This window comes from Galeopterus variegatus, unplaced genomic scaffold (genome assembly GCF_000696425.1).
Source record: "Galeopterus variegatus unplaced genomic scaffold, G_variegatus-3.0.2 Scaffold16, whole genome shotgun sequence".
Lineage (NCBI taxonomy): Eukaryota > Metazoa > Chordata > Mammalia > Dermoptera > Cynocephalidae > Galeopterus > Galeopterus variegatus.
This window is the reverse complement of record NW_007726127.1, coordinates 743,697-765,613: the sequence shown is the minus strand read 5'-3', so window position 1 is coordinate 765,613 and position 21,917 is coordinate 743,697. Positions and strand designations below refer to the sequence as shown.

The following is a 21,917-nucleotide window of genomic DNA, read 5'->3' as shown; positions in this document are numbered from 1 at the left end:
GGTGGGGTAGTCCAAAATACCAAAACAAACAAACAAAAAAACCAATTCTTCACCTGTTCATAATCAAGCTTCAATTGGGGCAAAGAAAGGTATAAGCTAGAAGAAGCAACTTAATGACTGTAATACTTGGCAAGCCCAGAAACTTGGTGACTGCCTTCAAAATAGGCATTTTTTTAGTCTGCCAATAATATGGTGCATGTCTTCCTTTTCAGGACCTCCTGGAATAGCTGTTCACAGGAGCTGGGACTGAGCATGGATGGCAGAACCACAGTACCTCTTATACTCCCTGTGGCTCCAACTTGGGGAAATAAATTTCCCATTGCAAGGGTCCAGCTCTGTTTCTGCTGCTTCCATCAAAGCTGAAAGGACCTACAGTAAAGAAATGCAGGGGAGAGGTGGGGAGACCTGAACACTTTTACAACTGGCTCTGAGAAGAGGGGAAAAAATTCTAATCCTTCAACTTTTTATTTCAAGTTCTGTCTTTTTGCAAAGTGTGGGCTATTTGGGTTTTGTTTTTGTTTCTTAAGGGAAATGAACTGAAATTCAAAGGGACCATTTCCCTAACCCCACTAGTGCGTTTTCTGCATGGCGCCTACCCCAGGGCATCTGCCAACTCCAGCATCAACTCTCACAATGTAGTTGGTGCTGTCCCTGGGCTCTGCTGATGACATGAAGCAGCTGCAGAGATGAAAACAGAGGCTTGAGTCGCACATCTTGGCCAGGTTTTCTCCATCTGGGGACAGCCCTGCTCCAAGAAAAAATTGCAAACCAGCTCCTCATACAGACCCTCATGTCTTTTTTTTTTCTTTTTTTTCCCCGTTAGGGACCATAGACCACAGTGATTTTTCTTTTCCCCTGTTTAGTTAGGCAATACTCTTATTAATTGCCCTTTGGCAACTAATTTTAACCATGTGCTTCCAAGACACTAAATCAGGAAAACTTACAGGGCAATATTTTTAACTTAGGGCAGGAAGAAGGGAGCAGCAGAGAATTGACTAGATTTAGCACCTATTAAAGAAGAAATTCTTGCTTCTGAGCTTTTTCAAGCCCTGCTTTGTGTGTGTGCCAGTGGACTTGCTCAAGGACAGGGTACAGGCTTGGCCTGGAAGTCAGCCCAGGCTGAGTGATCTCTTCACCAGAGCTGATTGTTGCATGCACAATTCAGGGGCTGTTCAGTGCAGCCCCTGAGGACTGAACATCACAGTCTTCCATTTTCCCTTTTTACTGGTTGTATTGGCTCGTCGTTGAATCATTACCATGGCTGCTTATTTGCTTCCTTTTAGGTTGCTGTTGTATATGGAGCCATGACTAGAGATGTTTTCAGATGAATAGACCCTTTTTTTTAAATCAGAATTTTATTACTAGGCTCTCCTTCTCACCCCCTTTTCCCAGCTTTACCAAGTAATTTGTGGGCACGAAATTTTTGGCTGAACCAATTGATAACACACTTCCAGTTTAAGATGATGCTTTGTGTGACACATTTTAAATTTAAGGAAGTTTCTCATTTGACATTTTTCCAAATTAAATAAATTATAGAATGTAGTTGGATGATTTTTGGGGTGGCCATATAGTAACAGAAAGCTGCAATAATTAGTTTTAATACAGCTTGAATATTTGCTATACAGGAATATAGTGTGGTAAGTTTTTGGTCTTAATGTACCTTCTGTGCTGGTCACAGTTTCTCCCAATAATTATAATTCAGATATTCTTTGGTAAATGCCATTTTGCTACTAGTTTATTTTGTGGCTGTAAAGTCAGTAAAAAGTAAATGTGCCAAATTAACTTTTGTCAGAATGCATGAGCAGATGGTAAGTTCTCTCCTCCCGAGAATGGATTAACAGCAGCAGGGAAAGTGGGGGAGGGAGTGGATGAAGGATTGGAGAGACTTTGAAACTGCAGTAAAATTAAATGAGTAAGGGAGCTTCAGTTAGAAAATAAAATTGGGCAGTTTTTGTGAAGAGAATATTTGTTAGGGCTAGAGTGCACTAGTATTTTAGCTCATTCATTTTACATGGTTTTAAAAGTAAAAATAATTCCAAAGATATACCAGCTCACAAGTGATAAAAGCATCAGCCTTTGCCCCACCTTCACCTCTTGCCCAAAGTGAATTTGGTGCCCAGAAAAGACCTGTTTACACCATATACCTTTTCTCCTACGTATACCTACTGTGGTTAGATGTGCCAATATATGGTAATCCTCTTAAAAGTTTTAAGATTGTTACGTTAATACTCTTCTATAACTATGTAAGATTAAGGCTCTTTACTTATAATGGTATCTGGGATTTCTGTAGAACTTGGGAATTTTCAGAGCACTTTCACTTGCATTATGTCATTCGAACCACACAAAACATTCTTGAGATGGAGCTGAGGAACCAATATTGAGTAAATCGTCCAGGGTCCCTGTGTGTGTTACAAGCAATACTGATTGGTTGTCTTCAGAACTCTTGAAAATCTTTATGCATGCAAGTGCTGAATACTTGTAGCAGGGCTTCTTCCTTATAGATGACTTGCTGTTCTTTAGGACAGGGATCAGTGGCATTTCTTTCAGAGCAATATTTAGCATTTTTTTTTTTTTTTTTTTTTGGGGGGGGCAGCTGGCGTATTTAGCACTTTTTTGCCACCTTGGTAAATAGAAAATTTTATTCTCCTGTTTTTCATGTCTGAAAACAAAAGTAATAGTAATTATGAATATGTTTTTAGAGACTGCCCCTCATTGAGGGTCGCTGTTGAAGAGTATGGGAATGGAATCTCCACTGACAGCCACCCTCTGCATCTCCTGCTTCCACCCCTGCTGGCTAGCTTCTCATTTGGTTTGAGGACTGCCAGCAAGCCTGGATCTTTCCCTTTATTGGCTTGTTAGCTTTCTGTAGCAGCCTGCTCACTCACAAATATATGACCTCAGCCAGAAAGCAAAACAGCCTAAGTCCATGATAGCTTCTAAAAAAATAGATTTCTAATTTGTCCTACTCAGGTTAGAAACATTATCTTTGAAGGTAAAATAGCATATTGTTGTGTAAATGCCCAGGCTTGATGGTTGCAGAAGAAGTTATTTCTAGAGGTTTCAGTAATGGAATTTAGCATTATGGGATAGGTTGGACATATCAGACAGTCCAAAGTGGTCTGTGCTCTCAAATCCAGGTGGAGAACTCATTCTTCCTTCCTGCTCTGGACCTAAGGGGACTTTTGCTTTTTAGTGAGACCAGAGAACAGGGATGGATACACCCAGGATACACCTAGGTTGTTAATTGAATGGGAACACTATTTAGAAGGATAAAAAGCTTTGGAGCATTGTGGCAGTTGTGGGGTGGGATCAGGAGATTCAGTAGGTTAACTATGACAGGAATGTAGAATTTACCATCTGCCTCTGAGTAGGCTTTCCAGTGTGTTTCTTACTCTTAGGGTTGCCTCTGGGCCTCAACATGCCCAAGTTGGCCTTTCATCCTTGACACATTTTAGTAATGTGCTCCCCCCTCCAGCTCCTGCATGGGGCCTATAAACCATATCTGGTTCTCCCATGGCCTTTGTCACGATACCAGGATACAGAGAGTGTGGGCCTTCCACACTTACCCCAACATAACAGGGCTGGTCTGGATCCAGTCATTTATTTACTGTCCAGGCAAGCCATCCGGGTAGAGAGGTTCTCCCTTTTAGGAGAGCTCTGAAGAGTCCTGCCGCTATATGCAGTGGCCTAGAACTCATCCTGCTCATTGTCAGCATAGTCCCCTCACCCCCATGTTGAGCCAGGATATTTGGAACAGTTAAATAGGGAAGGTTCTGCTTTTCAACTTTGCTGCCATCTTCCCTCAATCAGGAAAATGAACATGGACTTAAGCGTCCTTTGAACAAAACCAAAGTTTAAGATTTGCCATATAATGGAGTGACAGGGAGGGCCAGAGTCAGCTGGTGCCAGACTTTGTGTTCCATCTGCCACCCATTTGCCCAGCTCAGGCAGCAATGGGAGCATCATCCTGCCCAAGCCTTGTCCTCATGAAGGATAATTTAAATAGCAGGAGCATGTTCATTTCTTAGTTATGTCACATTATAACAGTAAGAATCAGAACAGTAATTTGAAATTGTCTTCAACAACTGTATGCTGTATGCATTTTTTCACAGCAGTGCATTCTTAAGCGTCCTTGTTTATATAAAATAACATAAACTAATCTGTACCTTTATATATATATGTGTGTACATATATACATGTATAAACTGTATAGTGTACATGTTAATGACTTATTGATATGCCCCAAATCTTTAATGCAGTTCTCATCCTCCGCATGCTCTCAGTTGTGGTCGGGTAACTTAGCGTTTTCTGATGATTCTGCCCACCTCCTGTTTTGAACCTCTGGGGAGGAGGGTTTTGGTTGTGCTCTCCTTATTATCGTGCATAGAAATGCTCAGGGTCCCCATGTGCCTGTCAGTCAACCTTCTCTTGTCTCTTGTTCCCTTTCTGAGCATGTGTTTCTGTCCCCAAGCTGTGGGATAGCTGCCTTCCTACAAAAGTGTAAAGCAGTATTAAAATCATTACTGCATGTGCGCTAAAAACCCAAGCTTTCTGATCCCTTGGGACAGAAAATTGCATGTGAGGTGGGATGATCAAGTTTCAATGACCCATGTCAGTTACACAACAAAACCAGACTCCATAATAAAATTCCACAAAATGGAAATAAAATTCAAATTTCTTCAGCATCATGTAAATAAATCTGGGTGTGTTTAACTTTGTACTGGTAATTTTCTGTATATTTGCAATATTTGGATTAGAAATAAAACAGACTGGACTTTGTTACCTGACCTACTGAGACGAGTAAGCTGCAGTTTGTTAATATGATAGCTCTTTCAGTTTTCTAGCTTCAAAAGTCAAACTCCAGCAACCAGAGAATAAGCCAGTTAAAGAACCAGGATTGCGCATACGTAGTATGAGATTTACTAGATAATTTTTAGGGAAAACGACTCAAAAAAGTGATTTGTTTTCCCCTTGAGATATCTAATTTTCTTGTTCTTTATGCTCATAAAGATCTACCTTTGTGGGTGTCTATAAGACCAGCTTTCTTGTTCTTATTCCCGGGAAGTCTAGCAGAGCCACCCACACACCACCCCAGGTTTCAGTTGCTGTACTCTTTGTTCTGGACATAGCAACTATCACTACTCTCCTGAATTCTGTGTTCCTTGTAGCAGGTTTGACAAATGACAACAGGAGAAGTTTAACTTTTGTAACTTTCCATCTGCCCCTCATATTTCTCTTGCTGCTCTTCCTCATGGTCCTTCCTCATCCATTTCACCTAAGGACCTTCAAAGAGTTGCTACTTTCCTCTCTTCCAAAATGTTTCTTTTAGGAGAGCTTCCTGCCCACCTGCCTTGAGCCTTTAGCTATCCCACCCTGCCACCTTAGGGTAATATTCCCATTTAAGACTCTGGCATCTTGGTCTGAAGATGATAGGGCAAAGCCCTTGTTCTTGAAGGCCACCATCTGAGAGAACTCCTACCCCAGAAGATTTAGCGAAGGTAGTAGTTTTATTTTAAGGAATTCTGTCTAACAGTGTTCTAAGACTTCCTGCACCAGAATCACTAGGTTGCTTTTTTAAATGCAAATTTCTGGATCCCACCCAGACCTATTGAATCAGACTTTCTAATGTGCAGGCCTTAGGAATATGCATTTTAAATTTGGTTCTTTACACCTTAAATGCTCTTTCTTACACAAAGAGCTAAGACTGAAAGCCTGGGTCAATTTTCTCGCCAAAGCATGGGTTAAGTATGGTGTAAAAAGGGGGTGTGTTTGAGGACTGTCCGTACTTATAGGGGGCCTTGGCTGAGTCAGGGGAGAGATATAGGTTAGTTCTTAAAAGCAGTTCTGATATGGCACAAGTCCAGCTTTTTGCCAACCAAACCAGCCCCAAAGGTCAACATGCACAGTCACCCTGTTTGGTCATTCTAGACCCTGACAAACTGGTTTCTGAGCCTGAAGTATATCTACAGGTTGTCCTGGACCTCAGCCCCTATACCAATTGCAAAGAAGCTGGGTTTCTGTAACCCCAAGATGATAACATGGGCTCCCAGAATCCTATTGATTACCACCAAATTGGGGGCTAAAATGAGTAAACCCACTCATTCAACCACACTCAAGGGTCGGGGAGGAGGTATATGGATGGGACCTCTGTACTTTCTACTCAACTTTGTTGTGACTCTAAAACTGCTGTAAAAATAAAGTATATTTAAAAAAAAATACACAGAGGATTGTGGCTTCTGGAAATGAGAATGTGGGAGTATGATAGGAAAGCAGACAATTTGGGTGGAGTGTACACCATGTAGAATAACAGTTTGGTAAACCTGGGAATCATAGAACTTTTCGTATGTAACTAGCACCTGCTGTGGGCTGACCACTGCCCTATATTTTCATCACTTTATCCTCAACACAATCATGGCATCATCATTCCTTGTTTCATAGACTAGGGACCTGAGATTCCGAGTAAGTGACTGGCCCAGAGTCGCTACTGATGATGAGTGGTAGAGCCAGAAGTCATACTCAGGTCCTCGCCACTGCTGCCTCTCTTTATTTGCACTTTATCTCATAGGCAAGGGAGCCATTGACAGCTTTCAAAGGAGGAAATGCTGACCTCAAAATAGCTTACTTTTATCGGCTACACTCTGCTAAGCACTTTACAGAGATTACCTTTCTTAATTCTCACAACAACCCTGTGGTTATCATCTCCATTCTACAGATGAGGAAACAGACTTAAGAGAGACTGTGCTGTTTCAAATCACAGCTAGTTGGAGATAGAGCCAAAGTGGAGCTGGACAATCTGAGTGCAGAGTACAGACGTGACCTGCTCCACTGCCCGTGGGGCGCAGGGGTGGGGTGGGGGAGGGGCGGCAAAGGGAGGGAGGCAGGCCAGAGGATGGGGACAGTCCTGTAAAGGTCAAGTTGATAAGGCTCTACACCTCTTCGAGTGTGGGAACAGAGGGAGAGAGAGCAGTTAAAGGTGTGCCTGTGAATCAGCTAATCCTGGGTCCCTTATTTGGGACTTGAATGCCCTGTTAAATGAGCTGGAGGTCAGGAGCTGAGATGTCACCCAATCCTCCCAACAGAAGCCAGAGGTCCCTCTTGGATGGTCTGTGCTCAAGCTCTCCCCTCCCTCCCTTGCATTGTGAGGGGTGTCATCTCTTTCCCAGGATAACAGGGCCACCTCAGCCCTCCCCCTGTGGCTATTCTGGGCTGCTCTCTGATCCCCTCTTCTCCTAACCTCTACTTCAGCCTTCTTCTGGGCATAGCAGGGTGGGGAAAGGCCAGCCCAGTTACATAACCCTGCGGCTGGGACCCCAGGAGGCCAGCCTGGGGAGCAGGTGCCCAGCCCCTCCCTCACCACCAACAGTGAAAATCTTCAGCTGGAGCCCAGCCTCGGGGTAGGCCCAGCATGGAGGCAGCCACAGCTCCAGAGGTGGCCTTGGGATGCAAGCTGAAGGTGAAAGAAGCCAGGCCAGCCGATGCTGTACGACCCCAGGCTTCACCTCAACTCCTGCTCCCTATAGAAGGTGACCCACGGTGGCTGGAGAGGGTGGGGAGGCTAGGTGGCGGGAGTTGGGGAGCACATTGCTACCAGTCTGACTGCACCTCATTAGGTTTTTGTAGAGCTGAAGGACTTTATGGGATTGGTGCTTAGGATGAGGAGCATTCGATGCAACCCCCTCTCCTCTTCCTTGGTGGATTCTTACTTGCTGCTCAAGTGTCTTTGCTGGGTTTTTGCTTTTTAGCTGAGAAGTCAGTGAATGATGCTTGTGGCACTTTACAGTGACTAAAAATGATCTATTTATATTTTTGCCTTTAAAAAATGTCTGTCAGGGGGCTGGCCCGGTGGCGCACTGGATAAGTGCGCCGCTTGGGAAGCGCGGCGGCGCTCCCGCCCGAGGGTTCGGATCCCACATACAGACCGGTTCCCGCTCATTGGCTGAGCGAGGCGCGGGAGCGACCCCGAGGGTTGCGATCCCGTTGCCGGTCCCCGGTCCGGTACGGGGGCAACACTGAGGGTTGCGATCCGTTGCCGGACACGGAAAAAGACAAAAGACAAAAAAAAAAAGAAAATGTCTGTCACATGGGCCGACCCCGTGGCTCACTCGGCTGAGTGTGGCGCTGGGAGCGCAGTGGCACTGGTGTTAAGGTCAGTAGGGGTTGGGGCGTAGGGATGCCCCAACCCCTACTGACCTTAACACTGGGAGCGCCAAGGCTGTGGGTTCGGATCCTATATAGGGATGGCTGGTGCTCTCACTGGCTGAGCATGGTGCGGGCAACACCAAGCCAAGGGTTACGATCCCCTTACCGGTCACAAAAAAAAAAAATAAAAAAATAAAAGTCTGTCACAGGGACTAGGAGGGCCTGATATACCAATAGTCAGAAAGGAAATGTGGGGTGAAATAGTGGTCTGAAGTGGGAGAGGGGGTAATCAACAGCTTTGGCAACTGGGAGGCTAAGTGTTGACCAGCATGGTAACACTCAGCCTCTCCCTGGGCAGTGCCCTGCATCAGGACCTACCCCAACACCCACCCCCTTATCCCCTGCCGGCTCCAATGGGGAATCCTGGCCTCTCAGAGTCTGAGCATCATGGAAGTGGAGCCCTCTGGGGAGAAGCATTTGATTTTCCCTCCGTGGTGGTCTCTGAGCCTCTCAGCAAAGAGGTATTCTTGAGCTAGGAGGAGGTTGGTGCCCCTTCCAATCCCAGGTTGCCCTGCCCACAGCCCTACCACCCACCCCCAACTACCCTGTAACTAGCACCTCTGTGATGCTCACCTGGGAGGCCCCTGGGAGCCAAGCAAAGGTGTATATCCTGCTGCCCTGGCTCAGTAGACAGAGTGGGAGGGCAGAAGCCAGCTCTTCCCTTCTACATGGTAATCAGCAGAAGCAACCACAGGGCTGTATGAAATGTGTATGACAGTTACTAGTACCAAAGTCCCAGCATTTGGCTCCTTAAAGTCTTAAAAGCAGAGGATGCAAAGACCAAAAACGAGAAATCTGTGGACTCTCAGGGTAGGAAGAGGGAGGAGGAGAAAAGATATCCTGAACTTGGAGGCAAAGATCTAGGCTCAATTCCCAGTCTGCCTCCAGCAGCTCTGTGACCTTGGACAAACGAATTCACTGCCCAGTTTCAATTTCCTCTTTGTAAAATGGTGATTAATAACATCTACCTAGCAGGGTAGTTGAAAGAATTGCTAAAATAATCCAAAGTGCCTTGGAAGAGACCAAACCAAGATGTAAATAAATTATGAAATGTTTCCAGGTCAGGGGTGAAGGCTAAGATTTCTACCTCCACATAGGGTTGCGCAGGGCAGACTCTCGGCCTCCCATCATTGTAATGGAAGAGACTGGGTTTTCAGAAGCTGTTTGAGCATCAAGGGAAAAGAGCTGGCTGAGTCTGTCCCACTGAAGCAGAGGTAGAGGGAGCAGAAGTTATTGTGAGCATATTAAACTGGGGTGATCAAAGCAGAAAATCAGTTTTTTCTCCAAAAAGAAAGAGAAAGAGCCAGGACTGCTGACTCCCTGCCACTCTCAACTTGTCTCCAAAAACCCTGGGGGAGGGCATGTGTCTCACCCACATTCTCCTCTATGGCTGCAGAGCAGGACATTGTGGGCAGCCAGCTCCTGACAGTCCCTGGCCATGGTCCCAGAAGTGCACCTGAACACCCCTGTCCTTGTGTGCGGTAGCTCTGTACACAACAGGCCTCAGGGCCACGAGCACCCATGGTATCCCAGAGGTCACTAGCAATAAGGACACCATCTGACATTTTGCAAAGCATGTGTGCATCTGTTAGCTGCTTGGAAAAAGAAGACATGATTTCAAATCCTAGCTCTGTCCTGTTACCATAGGCAAGTCAGTACCGCCCCTCAGGCCTCCATCTTCTCATCTCTAAGTTAAAGAGTTGAACTAGGGCCGGCCTGGTGGCGCACTGCTACAGTGCGCCGCTTGGGAGCGCAGCGGCGCTCCCGTCGAGGGTTCGGATCCCACATACAGACCGGCGGCTCACTGGCTGAGCAAGGTGAGGGCGCAACACCGAGGGTTGCGATCCCATTGCCGGTCCCGGTCCGGTACGGGCACGACACTGAGGGTTGCGATCCGTTGCCGGTTGCGATCCGTTGCTGGTCACGAAAAAAGACAAAAAGGAAAAGAAAAAAAAAAAAGAGTTGAACTAAATCGATGTCTTAACCCTTTGGTGGGTATGGGCCCCTAAGAAAATCTGATGAAAGCTGTGGACTTTCACTGAGGAAAAATACACAAAAAAAGTTCAGGGAGTTCACAGTGCCCTTGAAGCCCATCCACAGGGCCCTTAAAGTGCCACAGACCTGGACTAGATGACCTCTGAGTTCCCTAGGAGCTCCAAAGGCTTCTCCTCTTAATTCCTCCTCTTCCTTATTGGGAGCTCTATGGGTACTGCAGTGAGCATGTGAGAGCCTGGGAAATAGAGCAGGCATCAAAAGCAGAAATTAATTTGCAAGATCAAAATAAACTGCAGCTGGCTGAAAATGAACTTTTAGTCAAGCAAGCCTGCTATGTGGCTAAATAAGCAGGAGTAGGTGGCTGGCACTGGTAAGTGATTCTGTGTCTGTCTTCAGCACTACACTGAGGCACTGTGTCCTGAAGACAAAGCTTAGGGGCCAGAGGAGAGCTTCCAAAATAGTGAGAAGCTGCATCCCTGATGGATGGAGAAGACGGGACCCTGAGATGGAAGAGGGAGGGCCCATCTGTTGGTTTCAGCTTAATTGCTCCAGCAGACTGTGCACTCTCTTTCAATCTGAACTGTTCTGTGTCTTCCAGGCTTGGGAAGCCAAATCTCATGCCTGGGAGCCTTCTTCCATCCCTCTTTCCTTTGTTCTCTCTTTATTCCTGCCACAAATATTTATTTTGTGCCTATTGTATGCCAGGAACTGTTTTAGGTGCTAGTTACAAAAATGAACAAAATAGGCAAAAATAACACCCCTCATGAAGGTTATATTCTAATGGGAGATAGACAATAAATAAATAAAATACATAACATGTCAGATGGTGGTAAATGCTATGCCAAAAATAATGCAGGGAAGGGGACAGAAAGTGCTGGAGGTAGGAAGCATGCAAGCTTCCTGTTTCATATAGGATATTCCATGAAGGCCTCACTAATAAGACCTCCCTGAATTGAGCAGCAGCAACTTAAAGGAGGGGTAAGAGCAATGCATCAGCTACTCTGGAGGAGTGTTTTCCACCCCGAGAGAATAAGCTCAAAGGCCCTGAGGCAGAAATGTGCATGTGGGTTGGGACCACCGTGGCTGTAGCACAGTGAGGGAGAGTGATAGGATTTGGGTCAGAGAGTTAACAGGGCCACTGTGAAGACTTTGATTTGACTGTGAGACAGATGGGCATCCCGCGCAGGGTTTTGAGTGAGGACTGGCATGATTGGGTGTAGGTTTTAAGGATTTGCTGGCTGCTATGTTAAGAACAGACTGTAGGCAGGCCTTACACACTAGCAAGATCATCAACTAAGAATGAGAATGAGGGAGAAGGTGTGAAGGTTTCAGAAGAAGAAGGTGTGCAGTAGTCACCCAGGAATAGGAAATCGAGTAAACTAGGGAAGTCTAGCATTGCCAGGGTCCATTTGGAGGTAGTGGTCAATGTGAATGGCCATCAAGTTAAAGTCAGCATAATTTTGTATTTTTCCCTAGTCATGTCATTTTGTGCGGATGCAGGCACTGAGTGGATGGAAAGTTTAGTTAATCAGGGTTGGGTATTGCCAGGAGGGTGCAATGAAGTGAAATAGGATTAAGAGATTTGGGTGAATATGCAAGAGAGTGGGTATAATAATGACCATGGCATCTAAGTTGGCTGGGGAAGAAAGTGATAACATGAGAGGGGTGATAGATAGTGAAAGGGTGGTAGGATAATGGATCACTGATCTCAGTGTTGCTAAAGAATTGCTGATGTTGGAGCATTAGAGGAAGTGAGCTAAAGGGATAGAGATCATGTTGGGGTATACTAGAAGAAACAAACAGATCTCAGAAACAATAGATGTTTTTTTCTTACTAGCATAAAAACTGGAAACAAGTGTTCTATTCAGCAGATAGTTCTCCTCCATGCAGTAATTCAGGGACCCAGGCCTCTTTCATCTTGGGGCTCTGCCATTCCTTAGGATCCTGTGACCATTTGCATACAGCTAGCAGAAGGGAGAAATGGAGAACTCACTTCTTAAAAGTCTTGGCCCAGAAGTGATCCTCACCATTTCCATTCACAATTCACTGGCAAGAGCTAGTCTCATGGAAAGATAGCAAGGGGGGCTGGGAATGTCCCTGGCTGGGCAGCCACTTCTCAGAGATAACTACACTATGGTAGGGATGACATAAATATTGGTGGACTATTAGCCATCTCTGTTGTAGAGGCGGTGATGGGAGAGTGGGATGCCTGCAGTTCAGATCATGGAGAGGTTGCAGTTCTTGGTCTAGAGAAGGACCACAATGACCCGTGGCTGAAGCAGAGGAGGACAAAGTCATTGGAGGAGTGGTGGGCCAGAATGTGAGTGGCCCTGCAGGGTTTGGAAGGATGGAGGCTGTAATCACCAGGAAGCATGACTAGAGCAGTGTTGGAAAGAGTGACAGTGAGCCAAGGCTAAAGCCATCAAGCACAAGGGGAAGAAGATAACAAGGGGAGGGGGTGATGGAGTGTTTTCCCCAGAGAAGTGTTGCCTGTTTCTATGTCCTTTTATTTTCTCTGACCTTAGTTTCATGGTCTTCAAGGAGGTGACACTTATCCTTCTCAAGGTACATTTGAGGTCACTGCACTCCTTTCCCATCACAGTCCCCCATACAGGTTTCTGATAAGGCTGAGGCCACATTGTAGGCATCTGCTAATGTTTCTCTAAGAAATGTTGGTACTTCTTGGATCCCTGGAAATTTCTGGTTAGTTTCAAAGCCATAGCTGGCCTTGTGCATTTACCCTCTTTTGGTAACCACTCACTTATACAAGCCCATTTGTACAGGCACACACACACATATAAACACACTCACACATACACACACTCATATGCACACACAACTTTAATGTGTCATCTTGTTTCTTCACTCTCCAGGCCATCCATAGTTAATAAACATCAGTCTGAACTATTCAGCCCTTAGGGAATTGCTGGAGGGAAGTCTCTAACCATGGGAAAGGAAATTTTGAGAGGATATGAACAATTATTTCCCAGGAGAATAGAATTAAAAATGGGTATAAACTTCAGCAGAATAAAATTAGGGTAGATATTAAGAGGGATTTTCTAATCAGGAAGAGTCAAGATCTTTGGACTTGAAGTAATCTCCTTCTCTAATTATTTATTTATTTTTGGTGGCCGGCCAGTATGGGGATCCAAACCCATCACCTTGGTGTTATAAGGCTGCGCTCTAACCAACTGAGCTAACCAGCCTCCTCTAATAATTTTTGAGAAGGAATCACACAGCATTCTGTCTGAGGGAAATATAGCACTGAGAGCAACACAGCTCAGAAGCCAACACCTCTCAAAGGACTTTTCAAAATGCCTTTTCCCCAAGCCTCTATAAAGGGAGAAAAACAAACTGACAGACATGCTGTCACAGGCATGGTCTTAAAAAACCTAGGCTCGGGGCCGGCCCGTGGCTCACTCGGGAGAGTGTGGTGCTGATAACACCAAGTCAAGGTTAAGATCCCCTTACCAGTCATCTTTAAAAAAAAAAAAAAACCTAGGCTCTGCATTGGGGCTCTAGGCTTTGGTTCACATTCCTCCTGGCATCTGAAGAGGAGAAAGACCTTGGGCATCAGGGGAAGCCACGGCTCCCCAAGGTCAGTACAATTTACACCTCGCTTGACTGCAGAGGTGTGAAAAGAGATGCCTCAAATAAGCCCTTGTATCAACATTCTTAGCAAAGGGTCAGATTGCTGCCTGGGTTGAGTTGGGAGTCAACTGGAGAACTTGCTGCTGATGGGGCATCTGGAGCTGTCAACCTCTTTCTTGCTGCCTCCTGCACTTTGTCAGCTGCTTCGGCCCCAAGCCCATCCTCTGTCCTCCCACTAGGGACCTGGGTCCTCACTACTCATCCTCAGAGAGTCAGAACATCCTAGTGACTTAACATTCATCTTCTTGTCAGGGAATCCCACTTGTAAGCAAAGAACTGGCCAGGGAGGCAGTGAACACCGTCCTGGCTGGCAGCCTTTCTCTGCTGTCTCTCTGCCCCAGCTTGGATACCTCTGGCTCTCAAAGGCTGTTCTGCTCATCCTCCCCCAATTCCCCCACCTTTGCTTATGTTTCACTTAAACCTATTTCTTTCATTTTCTTTTTAGTTCAGGTGAGAGAATGCTAACATTTTCCAATGTATTTTTCTAAGAAACAAAAGAAAAGCTAGGTGGAAACAAATATACAAGGGTACTTCAAAAATTCATGGAAGGATTCACATTATCTTTTAATTCAATTTTTCCCCAAACTTTTTGAAGTACTCTGTATATATCAGCATGCATCTATCCTACCTGAGGTCTAAGCAGAGTAAGGCTCAGCTGGCACGTCTGCCAGGCGTGCGGGCCTGGCTTCCTTTCCTCACTTTGACCCTTTCTTTTCAGTCCCTGAGTATATATACATCCCTCTGCCTTCCCTTCTATGCCTTCTCCATCCAGGGTGAGGAGAGCACCTACTGTGGTGCCCAGTCTTCGTTAGACACTGGTGGGCAGCCAAGTGGACAGGTAGGCCAGGCTCAGAGAATGGGTCCCTCAGAGATGCAATCCTAGAGTCAGGGGCAGGAGTCTTGGGGCCAAGCACAACTGCCCAACTAGCTGGGAGATCTCCAGCAAATCAGCTTCTCTCTGAACACTTTTTCCTCCTATGTTCTCCTTCTGGGTGCTCACCAAGGTCCTTCATAACTCTCATATTCTGTAGGCAGCACAAAGACAGCAGAGCTTCCTTCTCTCCAGCCCTCTCCCCAGTAAGTATGAGCAGTTATTTCCCCACCCAGCAGTGAAGAACCATGCATAACAGGACCCTCCTTTTTAATTCTGGCCCTTGTTTTCAAAAAACCCTTAAGTCACATCCGCATGTTTCCAGCTCCTTGGTTGCTTGCCAAGATGGCCATGTGAGAGGAACACATCACACAAACCCTTCTTCTGTTCTTCAGGCCCTGCCCTCTCCAGAGCTGCCAAGGCGAGCAGAGGGCAACCAGAGCAGGGTCACTCAGCTGCCTGGGGCTCCATCGCTGTCATGTTCATACTGAGGCCTGAGGCGGGCAAGCCCTGAGCAGGACAGGGAAGACAGACACTCAGAACAATCGCATCCCCTTATCACATAGTTCCTGAGGTGCAGTTGAAGACAGCACAGCCCAGATGAAAACATAAGCCACACAGCAAAAAAGGAATGTAGGTAAATAAGATGGACCACATGCACTGTATATTTGTATTTATATTCATTTACAAGTGATCTTTAACTCGTAACTGGAGTACTCTAGGAGTGAAGTTCTCTAGACGGTGTAGAAATTGAGGTGTAGGAAGAACACAGTAGAACCTCCATTTATTTTATTTCAAATTTCATCATTTAAACTTTTGCATTATATAATGTACATATTTAAACAGTTCAATTTATAAGTAAACATACGTATGTTGGGGTGAATGCTTAGGAATGTATTTATAGAGAAATGTGTATTATCAAAAAGTTTGGGGCCGGCCCGGTGGCGCACTGCTACAGTGCGCCGCTTGGGAAGCGCGGCGGCGCTCCCGCCGAGGGTTCGGATCCCACATATGGACCGGTTCCCGCTCACTGGCTGAGCAAGGTGCAGGGAGCAACACTGAGGGTTGCGATCCCGTTGCCGGTCCCGGTCTGGTACGGGCGCGACACTGAGGGTTGCGATCCGTTGCCGGTCATGAAAAAAGACAAAAAGGAAAAAAAAAAAAAAGTTTGGAATCTACTATCAAGCCGTCATGCTGTTGGGCACAGGAATGTACCAGCAGTGGAGTTTTTCCACCTGCTGGGAATGAATTGGAGAAGAAATGCCTGGGTTGTTGGTGGGAACTGAGGCACTGTTACATTCTACTTAAGATAACAGCAGCAGGGACTGTCCCTGCCTGAGAAAAGAGAAGACAACAGCCCTGAAAAGTCTGGAAAATGGTGTCAGTCTCAGCAGGGTCCCTAACAGAACCCAAGAGGGAGGTTTGCACTTTGGCAGCCAAGGCAGCCTGAGGCATCCTGAGAGGAGAGAAGTTATACCAAGTCATTCTCCAAACCTTACACACAGCACTTTCCCCCCACGTCTCCTGTCTTTATCCTGGAAGCCAATAAACGTCACCTAATGTCCACTTCTCACTCAGACAGGCCTGGGAGATCATGGGAAAGTGAGTGGGGGAACTAATACTCCCCAGATTCTGTTTGTACAAAGTGATCCTCCACAAACTGGAAGAGCAGCATGCAGACTCTTGGGAGCAGGGTGGCCATACAGAGGAAGCGATTCAGCTGGCCTGCTCCCTCTGCCATGACATCAGCGCTGCCTCAGTGGACAGCCTGCTGGAGTCCAGGATGTTAACGCTGTCTGCAGAATGGAAAGCATTCTTTTCAAGTCCTCACCAAACTGGGAGGTCAGGATTAACATCGAAAGTGGCCCTGATAAAAGGAATGTATTAAGGACAAATGTAGAAAGGGGGTGGAAAGATAAACTGCACACATTGGACTGGTCTGTGTACAGAGAAAAAAAAAATCTCAGCTTATGAAAAGTCAGTAGCTGAGAGTTACAAATTAAAAGAAGTATCAGGCTCACACTCTAGTGCTCTTTCTGCCAAGACTCTAACACTCTCCAGGGGATCCCTCAGCCAGTCACTCATCCCTAAATGCCAGCAAGATGACAGGAGCAATCCTCCCATTTCCTGAGAGAAGGGCTTAAGTTGGTGAACAATGCCTGGCCTTAGAGTGCAAAGAGTGCAGCTGGATGCAGTATCCACTTCCTCTGAGTATCCATCTCCTGTTCTCTCTCTTTCCATCACTCAGAGCATCCCAAGATTTGGCTACCTCGGGCCCTGAGGCAGACCTACATCCGGAAAGTTGGGGACACAGTGAACCTACTAATCCCATTCCAGGTGATCATGCCAGCCCCACACTGGGTCCGTGTCTGGGACCAGGCCAGGGTTTTGATATGGAAACAGATAACAAGAGTCCTGCTAGCAGTGGGGCAGTCTTCCTGGCCTTGAATGGAAGGGCCTCATCACCAGAAGTCTGAGGCGAAATGACCCGTCCATTCTGCACTGCTGAGGGTGGGTTAGCATAGGGTCGGGCATGCCCCATGAGATGAGGTGAGGCTAATCCATGCCCTTCAGTCCACAGAGGTTGGGGAGCCCTCAGTTTGAAAAGCTCTTGGGAGTTTGGGCAGCTATTCAGTCGGTCCCAGCCGCCCTGTGTGTCCACGACCTAAACTCTCAGAGGGTGGGAGACTCAAAGCCATCCCCTTTTCCCATGATCCTTAGGCTGTTGCTGAAAGGAGGCAGTCCCCTGGGAGAGTCCACTGACCTCTAACCCAAGGAATTTGCAGCTGTGAGTCAAGTCACCCTGTGGAGCTGGGGTGGATCTGACCCCTACCACAGCAAGAAGGGTCAAGAAGCCCTTTGGGGCTGCTCAAGCTTTGTCCCCATTCCTCAGGGCAAACCCAAACCTCAAGCCACCTGGACACACAATGGCTGTGCCTTGGACGTCAGTCGTGTGAGCGTTCGGAATGGGGAGCAAGACTCCATCCTCTTCATCCGAGAAGCCAAACGTGCTGACTCAGGTCGCTATCAGCTCCATGTGCAGCTGGGCAGGCTGGAGGCCACTGCCACCATTGACATCCTGGTGATCGGTACAGTACAGTGGGGCGAGTGGGAGAAGAGGAGGTCCTCAGGAACTCCCTCTCCAGGCTGCAGAGGAACCATGTCTCTGAGAGCTGGGGAAGCTGAGACACAGTGAGGGGTGAGGGGAGGGGCAGCTGGGCAAGAAAGGGGCAGGGGCACTCCTGAAGAGACTTCAATACATATGGATTGTCTGTGCCCACTGCCATGGCCTTGCCCTTTCAGAGAGGCCAGGCCCTCCTCAGAGCATTAAGTTGGTGGATGTTTGGGGCTTCAACGCTACCTTGGAATGGACACCTCCCCAAGATACGGGCAATACAACACTCCTGGGATACACGGTGCAGAAGGCAGACACGAGATCTGGGGTGAGGCCCAGCTGGGATGGGGGGAGGGGGAATAGGGCATTCGGGAATTGGTTTCTGGGAGCTCCATGTGGGCTAAGTTGGGAAAATGGGGGTCTCATTTAGGCATCTTCTTGGGTCCTCGCAGCTGTGGTTCACAGTGCTGGAGCGCTGTCACCGCACCAGCTGCATTGTCTCCGACCTCATCGTGGGCAACTCCTATGCCTTTCGCGTCTTTGCTGAAAACCAGTGTGGACTCAGTGAAACGGCCCCTGTCACGACCGAGCTTGCCCACATCCGGAAAGCAGGTAAGGAAGGCACGTAGACCACAAGCTGGAAAGACTCCAGAGTTGAAGAGGGATGGGATTCAGATGCTACATCATGGCCCCTCTTGATGCCCTCAGCTACTGTTTACAAGACCAAGGGGTTTGCCCAGCGAGACTTCTCTGAAGCCCCAAAGTTTACACAGCCCCTGGCAGACTGTACTGCAGTCGCTGGCTATGACACCCAGCTCTTCTGCTCTGTCCGCGCCTCTCCCAGGGTAAGTAAAGAGTTCTGGAGGCTGGTTGTGCTGAGCAGCTTCCTGCCCCTGTCCCGATCTCAGCTGTGTCGCAGAGCATTCTAATCTAATGTCTGTTTCCATTACCACCACTTGCTTCTTCAAAGCAGGTTATTTAGGAACAGTCGGGGCACATGGAGTCCAAGACAGACCGATAGGAATGATGTTTCCTTTCAGTGCTTGTTCCTCACGCACAGCAATGTCACTTACTGAACTGCTAGCAATTGGGCATGAGCTTCAAGTTGTTTATCTGGCAGGAGTGATGGAGTCCCGCTGGCGTTTTCTTACTCACCCACACGCACCTCATCTTCTCAGGGCCATGCATGTGCAAGCTGCCTGGAGCTGAGCCTCTAGTCCGTGTACTCCACACAGGGCACAAAACAGCATTAACAACCGTTATCAAGTACCTTTTGGGTCGTGAGTCCCAGGCAGACTACGTAGAGATAACATCTCAGAAGGAGCATACGATCAGCCCACTCCTGAAAGCACTTTCGAACCAGAGGGGCAGGAGTGACTCACAAGCCAACAGTGGGAATAGAACATGAACGATTCACAATGCACACATGAGAAACAGAGACTCTGACGGCCAGTTCTTATGATCCACGGAGGGCCTGCTTGAGCAGGACGGAAAGAAGTTAGCACCTTTCTTCTAGTCATTAACACTTGATGAAGAAGGCAGGGCTTCAGGTATTCTTTTCAACCAAGAGAAGGATCTTGGGGAATTGTTCAAGGTATTGAAAGGGGAACCCCTTCCCACAACATAAGAGACAAGGAGGCTTCCAGAAAGCCACTATCTATAAGCCCCGTAGGCAGAGAATCCCAGAGACTGAGCACAGGAAGAGCAAAATTGGCTCTTACTCCCCATCCCCACTGCTGCCCCCTCACTTTTATCTTCCAGCCCAAAATCATCTGGCTGAAGAACAAGATGAATATCCAAGGCAACCCCAAGTACAGAGCCCTCACTTATCTGGGAATCTGCTCCCTAGAAATCCGCAAGCCTGGTCCCTCTGACGGAGGCATTTACACCTGTAAGGCAGTTAACTCCCTGGGGGAGGCATCTGTGGACTGTCGGGTGGATGTAAAAGGTAAGGGCAGCAGGAGAACTAGCCTGTGCACGTGCCAACCATCTCCTCTTTCTACAGGTGGAATAGGCAGGCTAGATGGAGAAGGACTTCCCCTTCCAGGCCCCTCATCACTGTCATCATCAGGATGTGTTCGAGGAGCCATTTTTATTATACACTATCTCATTTCTCTCCATCACAATTCTGTATTACAGGGAGAATCATTATTTTCATTTTGCAAATGAGAAACATGAAGCACAGGGAGGTAACTGGTTTACCCAATATTTCCAGTGTTGGTTAATTAAGGAGCTGGCACTGTGGTGGAAAGAGCCCAAGTCAACTTGTCCTCACTCAGATCAGTTTTCTTTAAGCTATGCAATCTTTTGACTCAGTCCAGGAAAGCTGCAGCTATTTATTGGGCTTTATTTTACATTCCTCTCTGGTTTATTTAAAGGTAATATTACACATCCTCTCTACCTCTTTAAATTATTTATTCATTTATCTATTCCTGTCACCTTATTCATATCTCTTCATTGCATTTAGTATATTGTTTTATAATTATCTATTTATAGATCTGTTTCTCCATTAAACTATAGCACTGTGAGGGCAGGGAGAGTGTCTTATTCACCTTTGTCCCCCAGTGTTTATCCCTGTTTCTGGCACACTGTGAGAAACTCTAAATGTTTGTTGCATGAATTGGGAACGAATGGGCCCTTAACATGTCTATTCTTTCTATGTATAGACTTCCTGACTAGCACCGTGAGCCCCCTCCAAAACCTGAAATAAAATGTCCCTTACCAATGCTCTGAAAGAAAGTTTCCCAGAGATTTCTGAGATGTTAACATTGAGAAATGTCTGAATTCTTGCAGCTCCTCACTGAGGTTACCTAAGAGGACATGGTACCCTGAGAAAGGTAAGGAAGGAGGGACAGGGTGTCTCAATGGATTATTTCATGTTTATGGCCAGTGTTGTTGAATCTGGGACAGATGTGTATTCCTGAGCCTTTCAACCATGTACCCACTGGTGATCACTTTCTTTTTTAACTTTTTTTTTGTGTGTGTGTGTGACGGGTAAGGGGATCGCAACCCTTGGCTTGGTGTCGCCCACACTGCACTCAGCCAGTGAGTGCACTGGCCATCCCTATATAGGATCCGAACCCGCGGCGGGAGCGCAGCGCTGCATTCTCCCGAGTGCGCCGCGGAGCCGGCCCTTAACTATTTTTTTAAAAGCTAATACTGGGCCGGCCCGTGGCTCACTCGGGAGAGTGCGGTGCTGATAACACCAAGGCCCTGGGTTCGGATCCCATATAGGGATGGCCAGTTAGCTCACTTGGGAGAGCGTGGTGCTGACAACACCAAGTCAAGGGTTAAGATCCCCTTACCGGTCATCTTTAAAAAAAATAAATAAATAAATAAAAATAAAAATAAAAGCTAATACTATGGGCCGAGCCCGTGGTGCACTCGGGAGAGTGCGGCGCTGGGAGCGCAGCGGCGCTCCCGCTGCGGGTTCGGATCCTGTGTAGGGATGACCGGTGTGCTCACAGCGCTCACTGGCTGAGCACGGCCAGTCTCAAAAAGGACAAAAAAAAAAAAAAAAAAAAGCTAATACTATCATCCCTGTGGTGGAATTTACATAGATAAAATCTCCTTCTGTCACATCTTCTATATATCTGTACTCCTCAAGTTGACAGTAGGAATGAAACCTAATGGTCCTCTGAAGAAGGGCTTCTATGTCAAGGGGAGCTGGGCAAATACTGTAAGAAAAGATGTCAGGGCTGGCCCGTGGCTCACTCGGGAGAGTGCGGTGCTGATGACACCAAGGCCATGGGTTTGGATCCCATATAGGGATGGCCGGTTTGCTCACTGGCTGAGCGTGGTGCTGACAACACCAAGTCAAGGGTTAAGATCCCCTTACCAGTCATCTTTTAAAAAAAAAAGAAAAGAAAAGAAAAGATGTCAAGGGACATTAAGAGTGGAGGAATTGACAAGAGTCACCACCACAACATGGTAGCAGGGTGGGTAAGGACAGAGGAGAGGCTCCTGTCAATTAAGTGTTTCTACCTCAGTATCAAAAGCATGATAAGAAACAGATTGTTTTGTTTGTATTTTGCCTTGAAGTTTATGCATTCCTTCCTGTCCAAGAGAAGAAATTCACTATTTTCA

At 46.8% G+C, this 21,917-nt stretch overlaps 2 protein-coding genes across 2 annotated transcripts in view; both read left to right on the top strand.

Annotated features, from left to right (window-relative positions):
* SORT1 (sortilin 1) overlaps positions 1 to 6,216 on the top strand; it is a 59,196-nt gene extending 52,980 nt beyond the window's left edge. Inside the window, exon 19 of the mRNA XM_008566477.1 lies at positions 213 to 6,216. Coding sequence (XP_008564699.1) covers positions 213 to 227 — 15 coding nt within the window. The 3' untranslated portion in view covers positions 228 to 6,216. The remainder of the gene's footprint in view (positions 1 to 212) is intronic.
* Positions 6,217 to 7,405: 1,189 nt separating this feature from the next.
* On the top strand, positions 7,406 to 20,642 carry MYBPHL (myosin binding protein H-like). The gene is made up of 8 exons (XM_008566468.1): positions 7,406 to 7,523; positions 16,965 to 17,053; positions 17,610 to 17,805; positions 18,020 to 18,159; positions 18,284 to 18,443; positions 18,540 to 18,676; positions 19,593 to 19,779; positions 20,625 to 20,642. The coding sequence occupies exons 1-8, from the start codon at positions 7,406 to 7,408 to the stop codon at positions 20,633 to 20,635; spliced, it is 1,038 nt and encodes a 345-aa protein (XP_008564690.1). The 3' UTR covers positions 20,636 to 20,642.
* Positions 20,643 to 21,917: the final 1,275 nt, after the last annotated feature.

Excerpts from the sequence above, each read along its gene's own strand:
- MYBPHL (XM_008566468.1), top strand. The coding sequence starts at position 7,406 with ATGGAGGCAGCCACAGCTCCAGAGGTGGCCTTGGGATGCAAGCTGAAG. Across the intron at positions 18,160-18,283 it reads AGGCAGACACGAGATCTGGG|CTGTGGTTCACAGTGCTGGA; the intron begins GTGAGGCCCAGC and ends GGGTCCTCGCAG. Across the intron at positions 18,677-19,592 it reads CTGTCCGCGCCTCTCCCAGG|CCCAAAATCATCTGGCTGAA; the intron begins GTAAGTAAAGAG and ends TTTATCTTCCAG.